Consider the following 21,140-nt stretch of genomic DNA (forward strand, 5'->3'; position numbering starts at 1 on the left):
TAGATGATATAAGGCAAAAACAGGGACATTTAAAGGAAGTTTTCACAATGTGAAAGTGAGGAAGCTAAAGGAGTAAATTTTAAAGAGGAAAATGAGTCCTTTGTTTTATTAAACTGCTTTCTCTGTCAAAGTAGGTAACACTTAACTAGTTTTGACAATATTCTAGAATTGGCCTGATGCAAATAAATCAGTTTGTACCATTTGAAGTTAACTATAGCTTTAGAAAGAACACATGAAATATCCTTTTAAGAAGTTAATAAAAGATATTTTTGTGAATGGGAAAAGAGAAAGAAAACAACTTACTAGTCTTTTATCGTTTTCCATATAATGAGAAATCACTTGTTTTTATTCATTTTTTTTATTCTTGTGTTATGAAACCACAAGTTAGTCACAAATAGGGAATTTTTACCTGAGTGCTGTGCTTAAAAACTCTTGTCTTTGACAGATCTCTTCTAATTTCTTTTCTCTGCAGTATTTATTCTTGTCAAGTTTGTAGGTCTGTCTTTGCTCTGTGATAGCAATGATGTTTTATGATCTCTGTTCAGTTGAGGCACCAGAGAAATTATTAAGCATCTTGCTTAATTGTTTTCAGTTTTCTTACAGTTATAATTCCTAGGATATTTTATTGGCACTCCCTGTTGAATTAATAGGGAGAAATGAAGAAAGAAGCAATGTAATTTTTTCATTAATCATCTTATTTCCTAGCTCTGTTGTTCATTCTTTTTTAGGCAAACAAAATGCTGAGTATTTTTCCTGCTTTCATTCAGAAAGTAAATGAATTGAACCTTTTGATCTTTTGTTAATTTATTCCAAGGTCTTCATCTTTGCTTTTCTAAATTTGATTTTACAGGTATAGTTGAAATCCTCAAAGGAATGCATGAATTAGGAGTAACTCCTGATCAGGAGACATACATAAATTATGTGTTTCCATGCTTTGATAGTATAAAGTCAGTTCGTGCTGTTCTGCAGGTGAGTGCAAGTATAGTCTTAATTTCATAACCGAAGAGAACATCTTTCCTCCCTAGCGTTTTGTGGTAACCAAAAAAAAAAAAAAAAAAAAGTCATTAAATAAACTTAAAACACTTCAAAAGCTAAAGTAGCATTTTTCTTGTATGTTAAAAAGACAATATGCTGATATCAGACAAAATTTTGTTTTGTTTTGTTTTTGGCTGTACCCCCAGCATGTGGAAGTTCCCAGGCCAGGGATCAAACCCACTATAGCGATCCGAGTCACAGCAGTAGCAGCATCAGATCCATAACCTGCCGAGCCACAAGAGAACTCAAGAAAAAATTTAAATAGAACAATTTCAGTCTTTAATCCTATTCTCCGGTGCAGCTTCAACTTTCATGTTTTGAATATTACTTTTTCTTTCTATATGAATTTTCATAATACACTCATTTGTATATTTACTGTTTTTTTTTTTAATAAGCCTTATTTGACCCCTAAACATTGTTTTCCTGAGAGATACTTCCTGTCCAGAATAGGTGTGGCATTAATGAAGGAGCATATGAAAAATTGATTTGTACAGTGCATTGAATCAGCAAAGGTTGCATTTTTCATTTTCAAAATAAAACACTGTACAATTAGGAACAACATGGCAGAGTACCACATATTTTACTTAGAAATATTTTGTTCAGAAGACCTGTTTCCTATGTGGTTTTCACATAATGCCTTTATTTTTCTATTATTGTTAGAGTGTTTTCCTTCTTTCAAATAGTTAAATAATTACTGCCCTTTTAAAGGTAGAGTTTATATCTTGAGTGTCTTTCCCTTTCCCTTTTTACCCTGAGTACTTAACAGTTTTTGAGACCGCTATACATATACATATTTTATTGTTAAAACATGAATTAAAAAGTTATTTTCCTGCATGTTTTCATTTCTCCCAAACCTGTTTTTTTCACGTGTCATCTTTACATTATAGTAAGTTAATTCCACAAATTATTATTATTATTTTTTTTTTTTGAGATTTTGTTGTTGTTGTTGTTGTTGCTATTTCTTGAGCCGCTCCCGTGGCATATGGAGGTTCCCAGGCTAGGGGTCGAATCGGAGCTGTAGCCACCGGCCTACACCAGAGCCACAGCAACGTGGGATCCGAGCCACATCTGCAACCTACACCACAGCTCACGGCAACGCTGGATCGTTAACCCACTGAGCAAGGGCAGGGACCGAACCCGCAACCTCATGGTTCCTAGTCGGATTCGTTAACCACTGTGCCACGACGGGAACTCCCACAAATTATTTTTTATGCTTGCATGCTGTTTCATTGTATGGATATACCATAATTTATTTATTTTTGTTATTGACTAGTTTTTCAGTATTGTGCTATTATTATAAAGTGGTTCAGTAAATATTTGGTTAAAATTTGGCTCATACTTAAAAATTATTAAAGAGTGATATTGGGACAAGTAATTAACCATTTAGAGTTAAATAAAAATAAATTTGATCTTTATCTTTGTATGCCCCAAAATACTTTAGATCAATGAGTTCCATTTTTATTTTGTGAGAGAATTGTTGTAGTGTCTCAGTGAACTCTTCCTAGAAGGAAGGAACTCTAAGTGTAACAGATTATATTAATCTGAAGATAAGCATTTAATTTGGGATGTCAGAATGCCATCTCATAGCTTTTGCTAAAGTCCAGTTATTCAGTTTATGTGTATGACCTCTTTAAATGAAGAATTATCACAATATGGTGATATAGGCAATGAGAAAACAAGAAATTTGGTTGGCATATCAGAATATTTTTAGCTAAGGTAGGAGTTCCCATCGTGGCGCAGTGGTTAATGAATCCGACTAGGAACCATGAGGTTGCGGGTTCAATCCCTGGCCTTGCTCAGTGGGTTAAGCATCCGACGTTGCCGTGAGCTGTGGTGTAGGTCACAGACGCAGCTCAGATCCCGCGTTGCTGTGGCTCTGGTGTAGGCCGGTGGCTACAGCTCCGATTTGACCCCTAGTCCGGGAACCCCCATATGCCACAGGAAGTGGCCCTAGAAAAGACAAAAAAAAAAAAAAGAATATTTTTAGCTAAGGTATATTGTCATTGAAATATGCTTTATCCCTAGGAACATGGATGCCTACATGAAAATACTGTATTTTCTCAAGCTGAATTGAGAAGTGAAGCAGTAAATGGGAACTTAGACTATATTTTATCCTTCTGTAAGTATACAACATTAGCGGTAAACCTGACAGGTTGATTTCAGTTACTGTTAAGGGTATGCAGAGTAGTTCAGGCCCTCACTGCCTATCTCAGGTAATTCAGAGTAATTTCCTTGAAAGCAAGGAAGTTTTTATATGTTTTGTTCAAGTCAGATTGATAATATATGCTTTAAACTTACAGATAATTTGTAAGTAATTTTAAAAGTTAATAGGACCTTGGCAATAATGTGATGTTAGATTGGATTGGGGACCCAGAAAAGTTGGGTCCTGTTTATAATTAAGCTGCTAATTATGGGACCTGAAACAAACAAATCTCTGTGTGGTTCTTTGCTTCAGTTTCATAAAATGGGATAGTGTTACCTATCTGTCCACCTTGTGGGAGTTGTGAAAACCATGACCCCTTGTTTCGAAAGTGTTTTCTGAGCTAATGCCTTTTATAGCCCAAAGTTACATGAAGCCATCTCCCAGTCCTCATTAATAAAAGCACAGCAAATGTTTAGTAAACATGTGTAAATGCTAAGTGCTTTACAGTGTTCTTCACATGTTAATAAAATTCCTCCATTGATGGATAAAGAAGGGTGTAGAGAGGTTAAATGATTTGCCCAAAGTTAGTGACTGAGCCAGAGCCGAGCTCCATCTAACTGTAGCCTCATTTTTTTTCACTAGACTGTATTTGGGTGTTAATCAATTAAACTCTGTTTTTCCTTCTTGGCTGCCCCCTCAGCATATGGAGCTTTCCAGGCTAGGGGTCAAATCGGAGCTGTAGCTGCTGACCTGCACTTCAGCCACACAGGATCTGAGCCTTGTCCACGACCTACACTAGAGCTCACAGCAATGCCGGCTCCTTAACCCACTGAGCAAGGCCAGGGATCAAAACTGCGACCTCAAGGATACTAGTCAGATTCATTTCTGCTGAGCCATGAGGGGAACTCCAACACCAGATCTTTATTTATTTATTTATTTAATTTTCCCACTGTATAGCAAGGGGATCAAGTTATCCTTACTAACACCGGATCTTTAATCCGTTTTGCCAGGCCAGGGATTAATTTATGTCCCAGCACTCCAGAGAAGCTGTCAGTCCCTTTGTGCTACAGCAGGAACTCCATTGGTTGGACATTTTTTAATTTTGATTTTTTAACATATCAGTGGCGTTAACTTGACACTATTTCAGATCTTGTGAAAAAGGTATCATTTAAAACAAACATCAGTTTCCACCCCTAAAATGTTAGTTTAAGGGGGGTGTTTTTTGGTTTGTTTTTTGGAAGTACTGTAGCATTCAGAAGTTTCAAGGCCAGGGATTGAACCTGCCACTGCCACAACAACGAGAGATCCTTAACCTGCTCCCACCAGTGGACTCCTAGTCCCCTAAAATATTAGAAGTTAAGCTTTGATTAACATATATTCAAATTGTATAAATGGGAGCTTTGGAAAAACCAGATCACTGGTATATATTACCTGAATCTGTGTTCTTTAAAATAGTTGATCGTATTATAAAGGGATACACAAAGTGTTCAGCCTGAAAAATGGTGACCATTAGAAGTGTAGTTATTTGACTGTAAGGTTGGGTATTAATGCTGGCTGCTGTCTGAGTGTATTGATTTTGCCTTCCACTCTGTATAATGTATGGATTTTCCATATTGACAAGATGAAAACAGAAGCATTAGCAGGGGAATCTGGGTGCATAAGGTGGATACCTGAGAGGTGGCTTTTCCTTTTATCATACCATGCATTCCACTGCATTGTCAACCTCTTGATTTTTTTTTCAGACTTGTTTGTTGCTAAGGAAACTAGATGCTTTTTGTCAGCAGACTTGCAGCTTGCTGAGATGTTTCTGGTCATCTTTTTAATGAATAAGAATTTGATAATATTCTGTAAAATACTAATTTGCATAGTTTAGAAATAAGTTTCTAGGAGATTGTTTATTAAATGTGCAAAAGAAAAATGCCATGAACTTAAAGACTATAAAGATTTCAGCCCAATCCCATCAGTGCTCTCCCTCCCCCTTTGAATTATAGGTCTTTGAAGAGCGGTTGGTTCTATAATTGCTCGGTTACTGCAAGGAATGGCAGGTAGTAGAGAAGAGTATAAAATGGCTTGTCTTTTTTTTTTTAATTGAAGTATAATTGACATAGAATATTACATTAGCTTGAGGTATACAACATAATGATTCTATATTTCTGTGTATATTACCAAGTGATCACTGCAGTAACTCTAGTTATTGTCTGTCCCATACATGGTAACAGAAGATTCTTTTTCTTGTGAGAGGACTTCTAAGATCTACTCTCTTAGGACTTTTCTCATAGGATGTATAGTATTATTAGCTGTAGTCACCACACTTGATAGATGGTTCATCTTGACTGAGTTTGTGAGTAGTAAGAAACATTTTTCCATTTGAGTGTGGAGGCATGGAAGTTAATTTGATCAAGCAAAACTAAAGGTTACCAAAAAGCTTGGGGAGTGTTCACTTTAAAATTTCTGTAGTGGAGTTCCCATCGTGGTGCAGTGGAAACGAATCTGATTAGGAACTATGAGGTTGTGGGTTCGATTCCTGGCCTTGCTCAGTGGATTAAGGATCCAGTGTTGCCATGAGCTGTGCTGTAGGTCGCAGACGTAGCTCGGATCTGGCTTTGACTACACTGTAAGTTCATATCTGATTCCACCCCTCTTGGCTCATTCAGTAGCCACTTTACATACATACTGAAAATTAAAGAATAGTGACAGTTGGAGATTCTGTTGTGGCTCAGCGGTAACAATCCGACTAGTATCCATGAGGACGTGGGTTCGATCTATGGCTTCACTCAGTGGTTAGGGACCCCTTGTTGCCATGAGCTATGGTGTAGGTCACTGATGTGGCTTGGATGTGGTGTTGCTGTGGCTGTGGCTGACAGCTGAAGCTCCAGTTCACCCGCTAGCCTGGGAATTTCCATATGCCGAGGGTATGGCCCAAAAAAGCAAAAAAAAAAAAAAAAAAAAAAAAAAAAAAGGAGTGACAGGGGAAAAAAAAATTCGGGAGATGCCTACCATGATTCTGTCTCCTTCTGGTAAAGGCAATGGTTATGTGATTCATGTTAATACTAAGGCCAGTCAGGCTTACACAGTGTCAGCATTGAAACATACATGGTTGTACCCTGTTAAATGCCAGAATAAATAGTAGAGCAAACGATTATCAGAAAGTGAAAGATCAGTATAAATCAACTACATAACAGAGGTAAAGAAGTTATTGCCACTCTTACATGAAAGCAGGTCATGGATCATAGTGGAAAATAGAATGAGAAAGTGCATGGTTCAATAGAACCCAACATCACTCTCAGAAAAGAACTTTTCCCCTATTTTCTGTCTTTAAAGGGTAGTTAAAAACCTTCCCTTCATAGTGCCATGTTGTCCATTAACGTACACCTTGGTATGTGTATCAGGCTGACTTTGAGTATGCTGGTACATTAGTTATTGCTGTTTTTATAAAATAATATTTATAGAGTCATTAGTTGTATAGATATATATAAATAAAGGAAGATATTTTTATTTATTTATTTGTTTGTTTATTTATTTATTTATTTCTGTCTTTTTGCCTTTTCTAGGGCCGCTTCCTGCAGCATATGGAGGTTCCCAGGCCAGGGGTCTAATCGGAGCTGTAGCCACCAGCCTACGCCAGAGCCACAGCAACATGGGATCCAAGCCACGTCTGCAACCTCCACCACAGCTCACGGCATCGCCAGATCCTTAACCCACCGAGCAAGGCCAGGGATCGAATCCGCAACCTCATGGTTCCTAGTTTGATTCGTTAACCACTGTGCCACGGCGGGAACTCCAAGATATTTTTAAAGGATAGCTTATATTGCCAATATATTTTGTTGCAACTGCTAATTAACTTTGTATGAAAACTTTTCCATTTTTTTAAAGTATTTCCAAAATGAAATTTGAAAGGTATTGGTATAAATGTGTTTCCAAATGAGTTGATGATATAAGCTTTTGGTTTTGGTCTGGGGTCTTATGATGATCATTTTGTTTTGCAGTGGAATCAAATACATTGCCTCTTTCATTTACATCATTGAGAGGCAGCCTCATTCTGGGCTTTAGAAGGTAAGATGATCACCTTATCTAATATGTTCTTTGCCTGAATTTGGACTGCTTTCTTCTTTTTCACCTACCATGTGAGGCAAAAAACAGATATTTTTATCTTCCAGAATACTAGTTACCTGAAATAACCTTATCTGTTTTATTCTTCCAACTAAGTAGTTGAACTGGTTTAAAATGCCTTTTATATCATCTACTCCAAGAAAAAAATATTTATTTGGTAAAAGTCTTGTTTCAGAAAAGGAATCACTGTTTGAAAATGGTGGGTTGGAGTTAGAAACAATTTTGCATGTGTATTTGATTTATACTTTGAGCATTTAATTACAAGACCGTTATTCAGTGAAATACTACTCTTCTCCTCAGTGTGCTCGGGGAATGTGAATGACCTTTCCTTTCAATTTTGTTATTTTTAAAAAATAAACATATAAAGACGAGTTGAAAAATAGTAAATACCCACATACCCTTTATATAGATTCACCAGTTGTTGATATTTTACCATATTGCCTTGCTATCTCTCTCTCATTTCCTTTTTCTCTACTGATGTGTTTGTGTGTGTATGTGTGTGTGTGTGTGTGCGCGCGCGCGCGTGCGTATATACTTTTTTCTCATTTTTTCCCTGAACTCCTTGAAATTGCAGATATCATGATGCTGGATCCTTCAGTATGTGTCTTTTAAGAATAAGGTCATCATCTGTATAATCACAATACCAATATCATTCCTAAAAAATTAACAGTGCTATGACATCATCTGATAGGCTCTGGGTTAAGATCATCCCAGCTGTTCTAAAATTTTCTTTTATAGCTATTTTCCTTTTTGAGGATTTAGTTAAGTTCATGTATGATATTTGATGGCTGTCTCTATTCTCTTAATCAAGAACAATTCCCTACTTTTTTGGTGGGTGGTGGTGGTGGGTTCTGGGTCTCTTTCTCTGTAGAATGTCCCTCTCATATTTTGTGTTTATCTCACTTTTTCCTCATGACCAGACTCAGATTGAACATTTTTTAGCAAATAGAGTTCATAGATTGGCCCTTCTAAAAGGGTATAATGTCAGGTGTCTAGTATTGGTGCCATAAGTTGATTTTAATCATTTGCTTACAATGGTGGCCCTCACGCCTCTCCCTTGCAAAGGAACCTCATCTTTGAAATTAGTAAGGTACATTTGAGGTGTTACTTTGAGACAGTCTATCTACCCTGTTTGCCAGCACCTTCCACTCTCTGGTTATAGGAGGAGTTGGTAATTGTTGTTGAATCAGTTGTTAACAGTGGTGGGAGCAAAAGTAAGAGTTGCTTATTTTGTCTTTCTTTCTGTGTTTCTAATGATCATGACTTCTAATATCGATCCCAGTAATTTTTAGAGTATCGGTGGGAGCACTGGGGTTTTCTGTCAGCATCTCCAGAACCTCCATTGTGGGCAAGAAGAAATAGAACAAATAGGGTGGGATTCTTGCTGCTGCCCTTTCTTTAGCCAGTGCAGATCCACTCCTTTCATATACTGCCATCCATTTAAATACTTTTCTGTTTTGTGTGAGGTTAGAAAAAAACAACAACAACCAAGGTCTGTGCTTTTAAAAATAAAATTTGAAAAATACGGAATATGTAATCAAGTAGATAGAATGTTGGTAGAGTGAGATTTTTAAAAAGAATCTATAATGCATTATGAAGTGAAATATAGTGACTTTTCCTGTAACTGTCCTTCATAAAAAAAACTTGAAAACAAGTTTTTCCTATAAATTTCCAGGTTGTAGGCATTTCCTTTTTTGGCTTTACTGATGTTATATTTTTTAGTCAGTTTGAATGGCAGTTGCTGTATTTTCACAAATCCTAGACATCGTAAGCAAAGTACTTGGACTATAATTGATCTAATATGATGAAAAAAAACAAATTGTATGTTCCTAGATCAGTCATTGAACTTTTGGTGGCTTAATGATTAAAGTATGCAGAGATGCTTACTCTTCCAGTAAATGTGTCTGGTTGCTGTGTTTTCTGTTTCTACTTTATACTTTTGTGTCATCTTTGCTAGAAGATTCTTTTATTGTCCCTCTTGACAACCTTCAGTATACTTACCTTAAGTAACCTACATACACTTAAATAATTTGCTGTTTCTAGTTTATTGTCAGCTGGGAAGTTAAATACAATTTGGAAAAAAAAAGGTCCTAAATAAAGGCATGCATATCTTTTTATGCTCTTACTTTGTGACAGATTTTGTGGTAGCTGTTTTTTTTTGTTTTTTTGTTTTTTTTTAGGGCCACACCCGCCCCATGCGGAGGTTCCCAGGCTAGGGAGCCAATTGGAGCTGTAGCTGTGGGCCTACACCACAGCCACAGCAATGCCAGATCAGAACTGAGTCTACACTATAGCTCAGGGCAATGCTGGATCCTTAACGCACTGAGTGAGGCCAGGGATCTAACCTGAATCCCCATGGATCCTAGTTGGGTTTGTTAACCGCTGAGCCACAATAGGAACTCCTGTTTTGATTATTAGAACATAAGCTCCCTGTTTATTTGGTTTATTGTTCTATCTTCAGCATGTAGATGTTAATACTCGGCACCTGATCAGCAATGTTGAATTAATAACTGAGGTCCTGAATTCTGTGTTTTTGCCTTTGTTTTTGAGCATTCCCTTTATTTCAGCAAGTATTTATTGTTGATATTGGTTAGGATAGATTGTATTCTATTTTATTTTATTTATTTCTATTTTATTTTTTAATTGATTTATTTTTCAAACTTTATGGCTGCAGCTGTGGCAACACCGAATCCTTTAACCCACTACACCGGGCCACGGAACGAACCTATGCCTCTGTAGCAACCCAGGCCACTGCAGTCAGATTCTTAACCCACTGCACCACAGCAGGAACTCCAGATAATAAAATATTTTAAATAAGGTAAAGGGAATTGTCTTTTATTCGGAAGAAAGAAGACTAGTTTGTGCAGTTTGGAGGCCTGGCTGAGGCAGAGATGCATCTAGGATGTATTTGAATCTTAGACATTGTATTTTTCATTTCTAGAAATTCAGATTTTTTAAAAAATATCTTCCATATCTCCTTAACATGCTCATGCTTCTTCCTTCTTCTCTATATGGAGATATCAGTGGTAGACATTTTTATGCCTTTGCCTGCTAAATCTATTAATTTTTTTCTCATTATGCGTCAAACATTTGTACTTGTTTGTAATTTCTGATTGGATGTCAGATGTAGATTTTTGTGCTAGTGGATGTAGTCTCTTTTTTTGGCTACAACCGCAGCAAATGGAAGTTTCCAAGCCAGGGATCAAATCTGAGGTATAGCTGGCACCTACGCCAAAGCTGCAGCAACACCAGATTTTTAACCTACCGTGTCAGGCCATCAAACTCCACACCTTGGTAGTGACCTGAGCCACAGCAGAGACAACACTGGATCCTTAACCCGCTGCACCACAGTGTGAACCCCTGGATGTGGATTTAAAAAAAAAAAATTCCTCTAAATATTTTTTAGCTTTGTTCTTCAATGGTCTTGAGTTAAGTTACCTGGTACAGTTCTCTTAGTGCTTGTTTTGCTGCTTTGTGAGGTGGGACTAGAGCAGCTTTTAGTCTAGGATTATTCTCACTAAATTAGTTGAGCCCTAGTATGAAGGGAACATCCTCCTGAGTACTCGATCTGCAAATCCAAATCTCATGTATTTGGAGATTATTGGGAATGTGCACTGTTCCAGTCGCTGTGTGAGTACTGGGAATTGTCTTTTTTGGAGCTTCTGCGAAGTTCTCACATAGTTTCCTGAGCTTCAGATTGTTTCCTCACTCGCATGTGCTTGTCACTGTCTGCAGACCTCCAGGGCTCTCTCTTTGTCAGGGTCTCTGCTCTGAGAGTCTACCCTAGAAAAATAAGTTTGAATTAGTCCTTTCCAGGGAAGTATTTTAGATCTGTGGGTCCTAAAACTAGATTATATTGATGAAGTTTTCTTGATGTAGATACAGAAAATTTCAGGTTGTGGTAATTTGGCATAAATCATAAAAATATGCATAATTTGAAGCATTTGTGACTAGTGGTAATTTCTTTTCCTCCTACTCTCCAAACATTCAAAACGTTGTCACAATCCATTATCTTGGCATTAACATAGCTTTCTATTCTTTTATTCGACACTAAATCAAATAGTGCATGTATTTTAAAATCCCTTTGTCAGTACATTCAGTACAGCTTTTGAAACGGTCACCTATCACATGCTTCTCAGGGTCCTGTTGTACTCGTCCGGCAACTTTAGAACGGGCTGAGGGACTAGCAGAAAACGGAACAGATTAGTGTTGCCGGTAGAGTCCTACAGCTCCTGTGAAGATGAGCATCTAAGAGAGTCACTCAAAGTCACTCCTCACAAAAAAGAATTAGTCATAGTTATCAGAAATGTAAATATAACATTAAATGAGATGTCATAGTCACTTTGGCTAATCCTAAGAGAATCTTGGATGTTGGAATGCAATTTTTGAAATAGTTATCTCCCTTTTGTATTACTTGCCTGATAGTGTTAAATCCATGGTCCAAGAAGCAGTCGTTCCTCCCATGTGTTCTTTGGGCCCAGGTTAATTTTTTAATGCTTTCCACAATATTTTTGAAAGACCAACACTATTTTCTTCAAAGTGTCAAGCTAATATTTTCTTCAAATAAAGTGTCAAGCTAATATTTCTGTAAGTTGGTAAGCTCAGCAGATGATTACTGAAAACTAGTCAAAGTATAATGCCTTCCGAAAGTTTCGCAATTTAATAATTAGTCTGTTAACATACAGAGGCAGGAGTTCCCGATGTGGCGCAGTGGTTAACAAATCCAACTAGGAACCATGAGGTTGTGGGTTCGATCCCTGGCCTTGCTCAGTGGGTTAAGGATCCGCGTTGCCATGAGCTGTGGTGTAGATGGCAGATGTGGCTTGGATCTGCTGTTGCTGTGGCTGTGGTCTAGGCCGGCGGCTGAAGCTCCTATTAGACCCCTAGCCTGGGAACCTCCATATGCCGTGGGTGTGGCCCTAGAAAAGACAAAAAAAAGATAAAAAAAATAAAAATAATAAAAAAAAACATACAGAGGCAAAGTCAGTTCATTGCTGCTTAGTTAGGGTGAGATTATTCAAGATTATGAGGGAATCGTTACCTTTAAACTTTTTTTTCTTTTTAAATAAAGCTATTTTAGAAGTATTTTTAAAGGACGTTTACTTCTGACTGGTGAAGTTAGTGAATTCTCCTGTCAAACCCAGAGCAAGATGTTTAATATGAGCAAGACTATCTTTCCTCTTAACAATAGCACTGGCTGAACAAAATTGAAGTCAGGAAGAAGGCAGTGTACATTTTATATATTATTGAAAACTTCACCACCAGAAATACTGAGTCACTTCTAACAGACAAAATGTCACTAAAGACAATACAATATATCAAAAAGAAAAATGTAGGGTGTTCCAGTTGTGGCTCAGTGGTAACAAATCTGACTAGCATCCATGAAGATATGGGTTTAATCCCTGGTTTCACTCAGTGGGTTAAGGGTCTGGCGTTGCCCTGAGCTGTAGGTTGCAGACGAGGCTCAGACCTGGTGTTGCTGTGCTGTGGTATAGGCCGGTAGCTATAGCTCCCACTGGACCCCCAGCCTAGGAACTTCCACATGCCATGAGTGCAGCCCTAAAAAGACAAAAAAAAAAAAAAAAAAGAAAGAAAGAAAAATGTGGAGTTCTGCTGTGGTGTGGTGTGTTAAGAATCTGACTGCAGTGGCTCTGGTCAATGCAGAGGCTGCAGCTTTGACCCCTGGCCTATAGCAGTAGGTTAAAGAATCAGACTCTGCAGCTGTGACTTGGGCCCAGTCGCTGGCTTGGGAACTTCCATATGCTGCAGGTGTGGCTACAGGAAAAAAAAAGAAAAAGAAAAATGTTTCAGGATTGGCTTGGAGGCGTTAAGTCTTTGTAGTCCACAGTTGAAGAGGTCTGTGATATAAGGAGGGATTTTCTGACTCAGTGGCGACAGTTTGAACTTAAAAAAAGTAGGAGTCTGTACCATTGAAGCAACTTGGATCTGGTGTTGCTGTGGCTGTGGTGTAGGCTGGCAGCTGCAGCTCCAATTCAACCCCTATCCAGGGAACTTCCATATGCTGTGGGTGTGGCCTAAAACACAAAAAAGAAAAAACAGAATGAAATAATGCCATTTGCAGCAATATGGATACACTAGAGATTATCATACTAAGTGAAGTAAGTCAGAAAGAGAGATATTATATATCACTTATGTGTGGTATCTAAAATATGACACGAGTGAACTTATTTATAAAATATAAACAGACTCACAGGTGTGGAAAACAAACTTACGGTTACCAAAGGAGAAAGGGGGTGGGGGAGGGGTAAATTAGGAGTTTGCAATTAGTAAATGCAAACTACTATATATAAAATAGATAAACAGTGAGTTCCTACTATATAGCACAGAGAACTGTATTAAGTATTGTGTAATAAATCATAATGAAAAGAATATGAAAAAAAATATATCTCAATCATTTTGCTGTAACAGGTGAAACTAATACCACATTGTACATCAACTATACTTTAATTATAAAAAGATACCATCTCTTTCTGCCAAGAGGGGTGGGTCAGAACAAGATGTGTAAAGGTGCTGAGCTGAGCATTAAAGGATGAGTAAGAATTTCCCCAGGGGAAGGAAGGGCATTCTAGGCGAGAGCATTGAGGCTGAGAGGACAGTGCATTTGGGGACTGATCAAAGAGTGGCATAAACACAAAATAACGGCAAGAGATAAAGCCAGTATGGTAGCGTGGGGCTCTTCATGAATGATGTTTTTCTAAGTTAGGAGGTTTAGACCTTGAATGATGGCTTTGAGCCACTGAAAGATTGACGCAATGAATACAAACTGATAGGGGATATTCGAAATGGGGAGAAAAGGTTGTGGGTGGGGGTAAGTGGGGAAATAGGACAGCAGGAAGAGGTGATCAGCGATTTGTGGGATCCTTTGAGGTGCCTGTGGAACTTCTGGTGAAGAAACTTCTGTACTTCACCTGAGTCTTCTTCCGTGAAATGAGGAATTTAAATACCTACATGCAGGATTGTTTAAAAAATAAAAGACTATAATGCTCTTGGAACGTAGTACAGAGGTTTGCCTTTAAGGACCGGTTAAGGAAGGAGAATTTCTGAGAGATTGAGTAGATCACTGGAAAACTGGAAAGGAATGATCAACAAAACAACTCTCAAAACTTAGTCAAAGGGGACCAAAAGGCGTTAGTTGAATTTTGAATTGGGATTAGTGGTAATAGCAAGAATACTTTCAGTGTTCACATGAGCTTAGTTTTAAAAAATTCTGTGTAGGGTTTGTGTGTTTGCTTAGTTGTTTTTTCTAGATCTGTGCCATCTGTCTGAAGCTTCACATTCAAGGTAGGGCTTTTTGTCATGTTCAGTTGTTTTAGGTATATGTGTAATTTTAAAATTTGCCTCTATGCCTTCCCTAGGTACTTCATGCCAGGTTTGATCACAATTTACTATTTTAAGAATATTTTTTATTCTATATTAAGTTGATGTTTGATGAAAGAAATGATTAAAGTAGCTTTTCTAAAAAAGAAAGCCCAGTTTATTAATGTCGAGTGTTGGAATAGAGATGTAAAATTTAGACCAGGGGATGGTATGTGTTTATTTATTAGGGAGTTTTCAGTCTTTTATGAAAGTAGAACTCTCAAGTAACCCCCCACCAGCTTTAGCAGTTTTGTTTCATCTCTTCTTTCCCCACCCCACTCCCCCCTTTTTTCCTGGACTGTTTAAAATCATAGACCTCTTGTCATTCTATCTATAAATACTTCAGTGTACACCTCAGAACTTGTTTTAAATAAAACAGCATAACCACTGTAATATTATCACACCTGACAAAATTAACAGTAATTGAGAAGAATTCACCAATTTCCCAAAGGGGTCCATGGTACAGAAAAGCTGACAAACCACTACAAATCTTGCCTCTCAATATTGTGCGCTTTTAGGCATGGGCTTCTCACTTCCTCCAACACTCATTTCTCTATCGTTCCCCCACCCCTACTTCCACCTTCCAGGCTCCAATTCCTTAGGTGTGGTAGGCATCTGTCTATGGGCTCAAGTTCCTTGGAATTAAGGCTGATTCTAGCCTAACCAAAAAGGATGCCTGATTTTTAAAAATCAATATAGAATTTTACCATATCTTACCTTCACTGCACAGCATTTTATCCTCATATTTTGAATGCTTAGTCTTCTTTCACTTACTATTGGGCAAAAATTTTTTTTTTACATACGGAAATGTCAAGAAGTCAGGGGAACCTTGTTGTAGATGGTGGATGGATGAGGTGAAAACTTCCTTGTACTAATTGAGAGATTGTTTTCTGTTACAGCCAAGAGATAGACTTTTTAGGTCAGCTTATCATGTCTTCTGCTAACTGATTGCCCAAAGAATTTTTCTCAAATCAAAAGAAAGACAATACTAAGCACAAGGCTTCATAAACATTTTTTCCCCCACTTATAGATAAGATTTCATCCTTTTTTAAAACTTTCCTTACTGTGCATTAGTAGGAGGGATGCTTTTAACCTAAGTCAGAGGATTCTAGAGGGGCATGGGTCAAGTTTTTATTTTTTGTTTTAAAATAATTATGGAGTCACAGGAAGTTACAAAGGTAGGACACATAGGGCCTATATATTCACTACCCATTTTCCCCCAGTGGTAAGATCTTACGTAACTTGGTACATTATCAAAAACAGGAATTCTGGTGTTCCCACTGTGGTTCAGTGGTAATGAACCCAACTAATATCCATGAGGACATGGGTTCAACCCCTGGCCTCACTCAGAGGATTAAGGATCCAGCATTGCTATGAGCCGTGGTGTAGGTCAAAGACGCCTTAGGCCGGTGACTACAGCTCCGATTGGACCCCTAGCCTGCGAACTTCCATATGCCTCAGGTGTGGCCCTAAAAAAATAAATAAAAATTTTAAAAAAGGAATTTTACATAGGTACAGTGTGTGTGTATAATTCTGACATTTAGTTCACATGTATAGATTTGTGTACCCATCACCGCAGTGAAGGCAGAACTGTGCCTTCACCACAGCCCCGCCCCCTACTATCTCTTATCTTCTTTCCCTCTCCCATCCACCATCCCTAACCCATGATAACCACTAACTTGTTCTCAACTTTTATAGTTTTATGTAAATGGGTTCATAGAGGTATCATATTTTGAGATTGGCCTTTTTTTTTTTTTTTTACTCCACGTGCTGCCCCTGAAATCCATCCAAGTTGTTGTATGTGTCAGTAGTTCCTTTTGAATGTTTTTAAGTAAAAATAGGTGACGGGAAGATATGGGAATGGATATGCGTATGTGTGTAACTGAACTGCTTTGCTGTATGGTAGAAATTAACAAAACATTGCAAATCAACTGTAATTTTTTTTTTTTATGGCCGCACTCATGGCATATAGAGTTCCCAGGCTAGGAGTTGAATCCAAGCTGTGGCTGTGACCTATGCCATGCCTTTTAACCCACTGTGCTGGACGGGGTATCAAACCCATGCCTCTACAACAACCAGAACCACTGCACTCAGATTCTTAACCCACTACACCACAGCAGCTACCCCAGATACTTAAATTTTTAAAAAGTGGGGAGGAAGGGGAAAAGAGAGATGATTAAGGAGAGTTGGCAGATACATAAAATAGAACCTCCCTATCAACCAGAGTGTCCTTGCACCAGTTAGAGAAACTTCAGTTCAGACATGTATCTTTGATGTCTGGGCTTAACATCATTGCTACTCACTTGGGCTTGTACATAAAGAAACCCAAAATCAAAGATTGACTGACTGGATCATTGACAATAGGAATGAGCTTAAATAATACTTAAGTAGACATTTTAATCTGAATCCTCAGTATCCAGAAGAGGCTGAAGCCCTTCACCACTGACCATTGGACATTCTTGGATAGGACTCTTCTCTCTTTAAAAAAGATAGCATGTATCATACCTTTGTTTCAACAGTTGTGAAGATGACATGTATAAGCACAGGAAATAATCCAGAAAGGGTTTGTGGATATCCTTGTAAGCATTCATTTATTTGCTCTTTGTAAATAGTTTGTTATCAGAAAAAAAGGTGCCTTATTAATTAACTCATTATACCAAAACAGTCCACCCCAAATTGTCCAACCCCAAGTTTAAAGAGGCCTGTGAGGGAGTTCCCGTCTTGGCGCAGTGGTTAACGAATCTGACTAGGAACCATGAGGTTGCAGATTAGATCCCTGCCCTTGCTCAGTGGGTTAAGGATCTGGCGTTGCCGTGAGCTGTGGTGTAGGTCGCAGACGCGGCTCGGATCCCACATTGCTGTGGCTCTGGCATAGGCCGGCGGCTATAGCTCCGATTGGACCCCTAGCCTGGGAACCTCCATATGCCGTAGGAGCGGCCCAAGAAATGGCAAAAAGACCAAAAAAAATAAATAAAAAAAATAAAGAGGGCTGTGAATTTTTGTGAGTACTGGTTTAAAAAGGTCTGTTCATTTTTTATTTTACAATGTAGATGTAATATATTATACATAATTATAAATATTTTATAAATTATATTTGTATTGTAAAATTATCATGAGAACATGTAACTAGTCTTAAAGTAGATTCTGTGTTTGAATTAGGTATACAAAGCTTATGGATATTAAGTTTACAAAGAAGTAGTGTAAGACTATTTCATTGGTGACCCAGTTTTGTGATTTTTTCATTTAGACAGGCAAAATTGGGGTGAGCCATTCTTTTTGCTTCCTTAGAAATAATTTCAAATTTGGAGTTCCCGTCGTGGCTCAGTGGTTAACGAATCTGACTAGGAACCATGAGGTTGCAGGTTTGATCCCTGGCCTTGCTCAGTGGGTTAAGGATCTGGCGTTGCCGTGAGCTGTGGTGTAGGTTGCAGACGTGGCTCAGATCCCACATTGCTATGACTGTGGTGTAGGCCGGCGGCTGTGGCTCCGATTCAACCCCTATCCTGTGAACCTCCATATGCCATGGGTGCGGCCCTAGAAAAGGCAAAAAAAAAAAAAAAAAGAAGTAATTTCAAATTTATAGAAAATTACCAAGAGTAGTACAGAGAACTCTTTTATACTCTGCTTATAACTTTCAGCATTTTGCCATGTTATCATTATGCATTCTCCACCTAGTTATACATGCATATATATAAAAACGTTTAATTTTTTGGAACTATTTGGTCTTAAGTTGCATATGTCATGACCTTTTACCCTTAAATATGTCAGTATATAATTATAGAACAAGGATATTCCCTTACATAACCATAGCACAGTTGACAAATTTAAAAAAATTAACATTGTTGGAATATATTTGTCTAATACAGATTATATACCAGTTTATCAATTATTTTCTCTCTCTTTTTTTCTTTTGGTATTTTCCTCCTTCCTGTTCAGAATCCAGTTCAGGGATGGATGTTATTTGTCTTTTCTAATTTTCTCTAATCTGACACAGTTTCTCAGCCTTTGTTATTTATGACATTAATAGTCTTAGAGAATACAGGCAGGGTAGAGAATGTTCCTTATGATGGTTCTCCTTGATTAGCTTCTTGTTACATCCCTGGCTGGAATACCACAGGAATGGTGTCTGTCCTCAGGGAATTAGATCATAAACTATACATCAGCATCTCATTAATGATGTTAATTATGATCACTCAGTGGAGGTGTTCGATTTCTCTTGTTATATGGTTACTGTATTCACCATTACAAGTAAAAAGCAGTCTTGGCCAGACCCTTTGAGACCATACACATATCCTGCTCTATCATACTGGGACCCCAAGATTTAAGGATGGTTCTTAATGATTCTTACCCAAACTAATCTTTATTTTGAGGGTTCAAAGTGAGAGTTGATTTTTTAAGATTACCTTGCCCTAAAAATTCCCCTTGATTTGAAAACATTTTTTTAAGGCTTTGACCTTTATGCATTGCATATAATAATTGCTAGTGTGTTTTAACTTAAAAATATTTTTTAAATCCCTGGGTTTATTTTTAATCCTTTGCTGCCCCCTGCAGGTCTATGGATATAAATCTTTGGAGCAAGGTAAGTATTCCTAATACTGCATATCATGAGGTTGATGTATAAAAAGCAAAAGTTATAATAGCTTCATACATTTATAATGTATCATTATGAGATAATGAATTTTGAACCTGAGGTTGATAGTTTTAAAACTGCTTTCCGGAGTTCCCGTCGTGGCTCAGCAGAAAGGAATCCGTGAGGGTGTAGGTTCAATCCCTGGCCTTGCTCAGTGGGTTAAGGATCTGGCATTGCCATGAGCTGTAGTGTAGGTCACAGACACTGCTCAGATCTGGCGTTGCTGTGGCGTAGGCCAGCAGCTACAGCTCCGATTAGATCCCTAGCCTGGGAACCTCCATATGCCACAGGTGCAGCCCTAAAAAGACAAAAAATAAAAATAAAATAGGACTGCCTTCCTGGAGTGTGAAATTTATTATTAAAGTGAGCCCTGACTAAATTCTAAATTCCTCATAAGGTTTTCAACTTTTCCAAAAAACAACTGTTAACGTTATTGCAGTGACATTTGACCATACAGATTTAATAATTATTTTAAAATACATATGTGTGTGTGTGTATATGTTTGTGTAAGTATATCTATAAATGTATCTTCTATATCTAAATGATATACAGAACAATTTTAAACTATCTTTTTTTTTTTTTTTTTTTTGTCTTTTGTTGTTGTTGTTGTTGTTGCTATTTCTTGGGCCGCTCCCGCGGCATATGGAGGTTCCCAGGCTAGGGGTTGAATCGGAGCTGTAGCCACCGGCCTACACCAGAGCCACAGCAACGCGGGATCCGAGCCGCGTCTGCAACCTACACCACAGCTCACGGCAACGCCAGATCCTTAACCCACTGAGCAAGGGCAGGGATCGAACCCGCAACCTCATGGTTCCTAGTCGGATTCGTTAACCACTGCACCACGACGGGAACTCCTAAACTATCTTTTTTAAAGTTAACTGTTTTTATGCAGGAAATACCACGATCCTTATGCTGAATTACAAGAATACTTGTAGTTTAGTAAAATCAGAGTGCAAATTATTTATTGGAATTCACAATTTAAATATTTAATACATTTATTTTCATTCAGTTCTGTTTTTTAGTATAATACTGCCATGCAGACTATATAGTTAGTTATAATAAATGGCTGAGATTTATAGTTAGAAGTAAATTTTTGACTAGAAGGATTTTTCTTCACTTTACTAAATGTCTTTGTTCAAAACTTAGTATTGAATATGACTGTCCTTTATCTAAGGTGTGGCCACAACTTCTAGTAGGATTTATTGTTTTTTTTCTACCCGTCTATGTTGATTAAAAAACAATGTGTAGGTGAGGGTTGTTTTTCTTTGCTTTTGAACAGTTTCTACCTTAACTATCCTTTGATTTGCTACTAACTGCAGCATGATTTCACAGTGGAGTAAAGTGGGGTGTGGTCAGTTTTGCTTGATTGTCCATATTAGAAAATGAATAGTTGAAGGAGTAACTATAGTTTGAGTTGTTAATACTTTTAATATGTACCAGGCACTATTTAAAGAACAAATAAATTAACTTGTAGTATATACGTAAAGTAATTTGCAATTCCTAACTCCAGAAAAACTGGCATTTCCTTTCTTATTCTTTTCAGCATGTGGATATATAGTCAAATAGTATGTTTAAAAGTTACACGTTAGGAGTTCCCGTTGTGGCACAGTGGAAACAAATCTGACTAGTACTCATGGGGATGCAGGTTCAGTCCCTGGCCTCATTCAGTGGGTTAAGGTTCCGGCATTGTTGTGAGCTGTGGTGTAGGTCACAGACTGGTTCAGATCCTGAGTTGCTGTGGCTGTGGCGTAGGCCAGCATATGTAGCTCTGATTCAACCCTTAGCTTAGGAACCCCTAGCTGTGAGTGTGGCCCTAAAAAAAAAAAAAAAAAAAAAAAAAAAGTT

At 37.8% G+C, this 21,140-nt stretch overlaps 1 protein-coding gene across 1 annotated transcript in view; it reads left to right on the forward strand.

Moving 5' to 3' along the window:
* LRPPRC (leucine rich pentatricopeptide repeat containing) overlaps nucleotides 1-21,140 on the forward strand; it is a 116,197-nt gene that overhangs the window by 31,298 nt on the left and 63,759 nt on the right. Inside the window, exons 12-15 of the mRNA XM_003125183.6 lie at nucleotides 851-969; nucleotides 3,061-3,154; nucleotides 7,165-7,231; nucleotides 19,217-19,244. Of these exons, the coding sequence (XP_003125231.4) occupies nucleotides 851-969; nucleotides 3,061-3,154; nucleotides 7,165-7,231; nucleotides 19,217-19,244 (308 nt within the window). The remainder of the gene's footprint in view (nucleotides 1-850; nucleotides 970-3,060; nucleotides 3,155-7,164; nucleotides 7,232-19,216; nucleotides 19,245-21,140) is intronic.

The sequence above is a fragment of the Sus scrofa genome, chromosome 3 (assembly GCF_000003025.6).
Source record: "Sus scrofa isolate TJ Tabasco breed Duroc chromosome 3, Sscrofa11.1, whole genome shotgun sequence".
Taxonomy (NCBI): Eukaryota; Metazoa; Chordata; class Mammalia; order Artiodactyla; family Suidae; genus Sus; species Sus scrofa.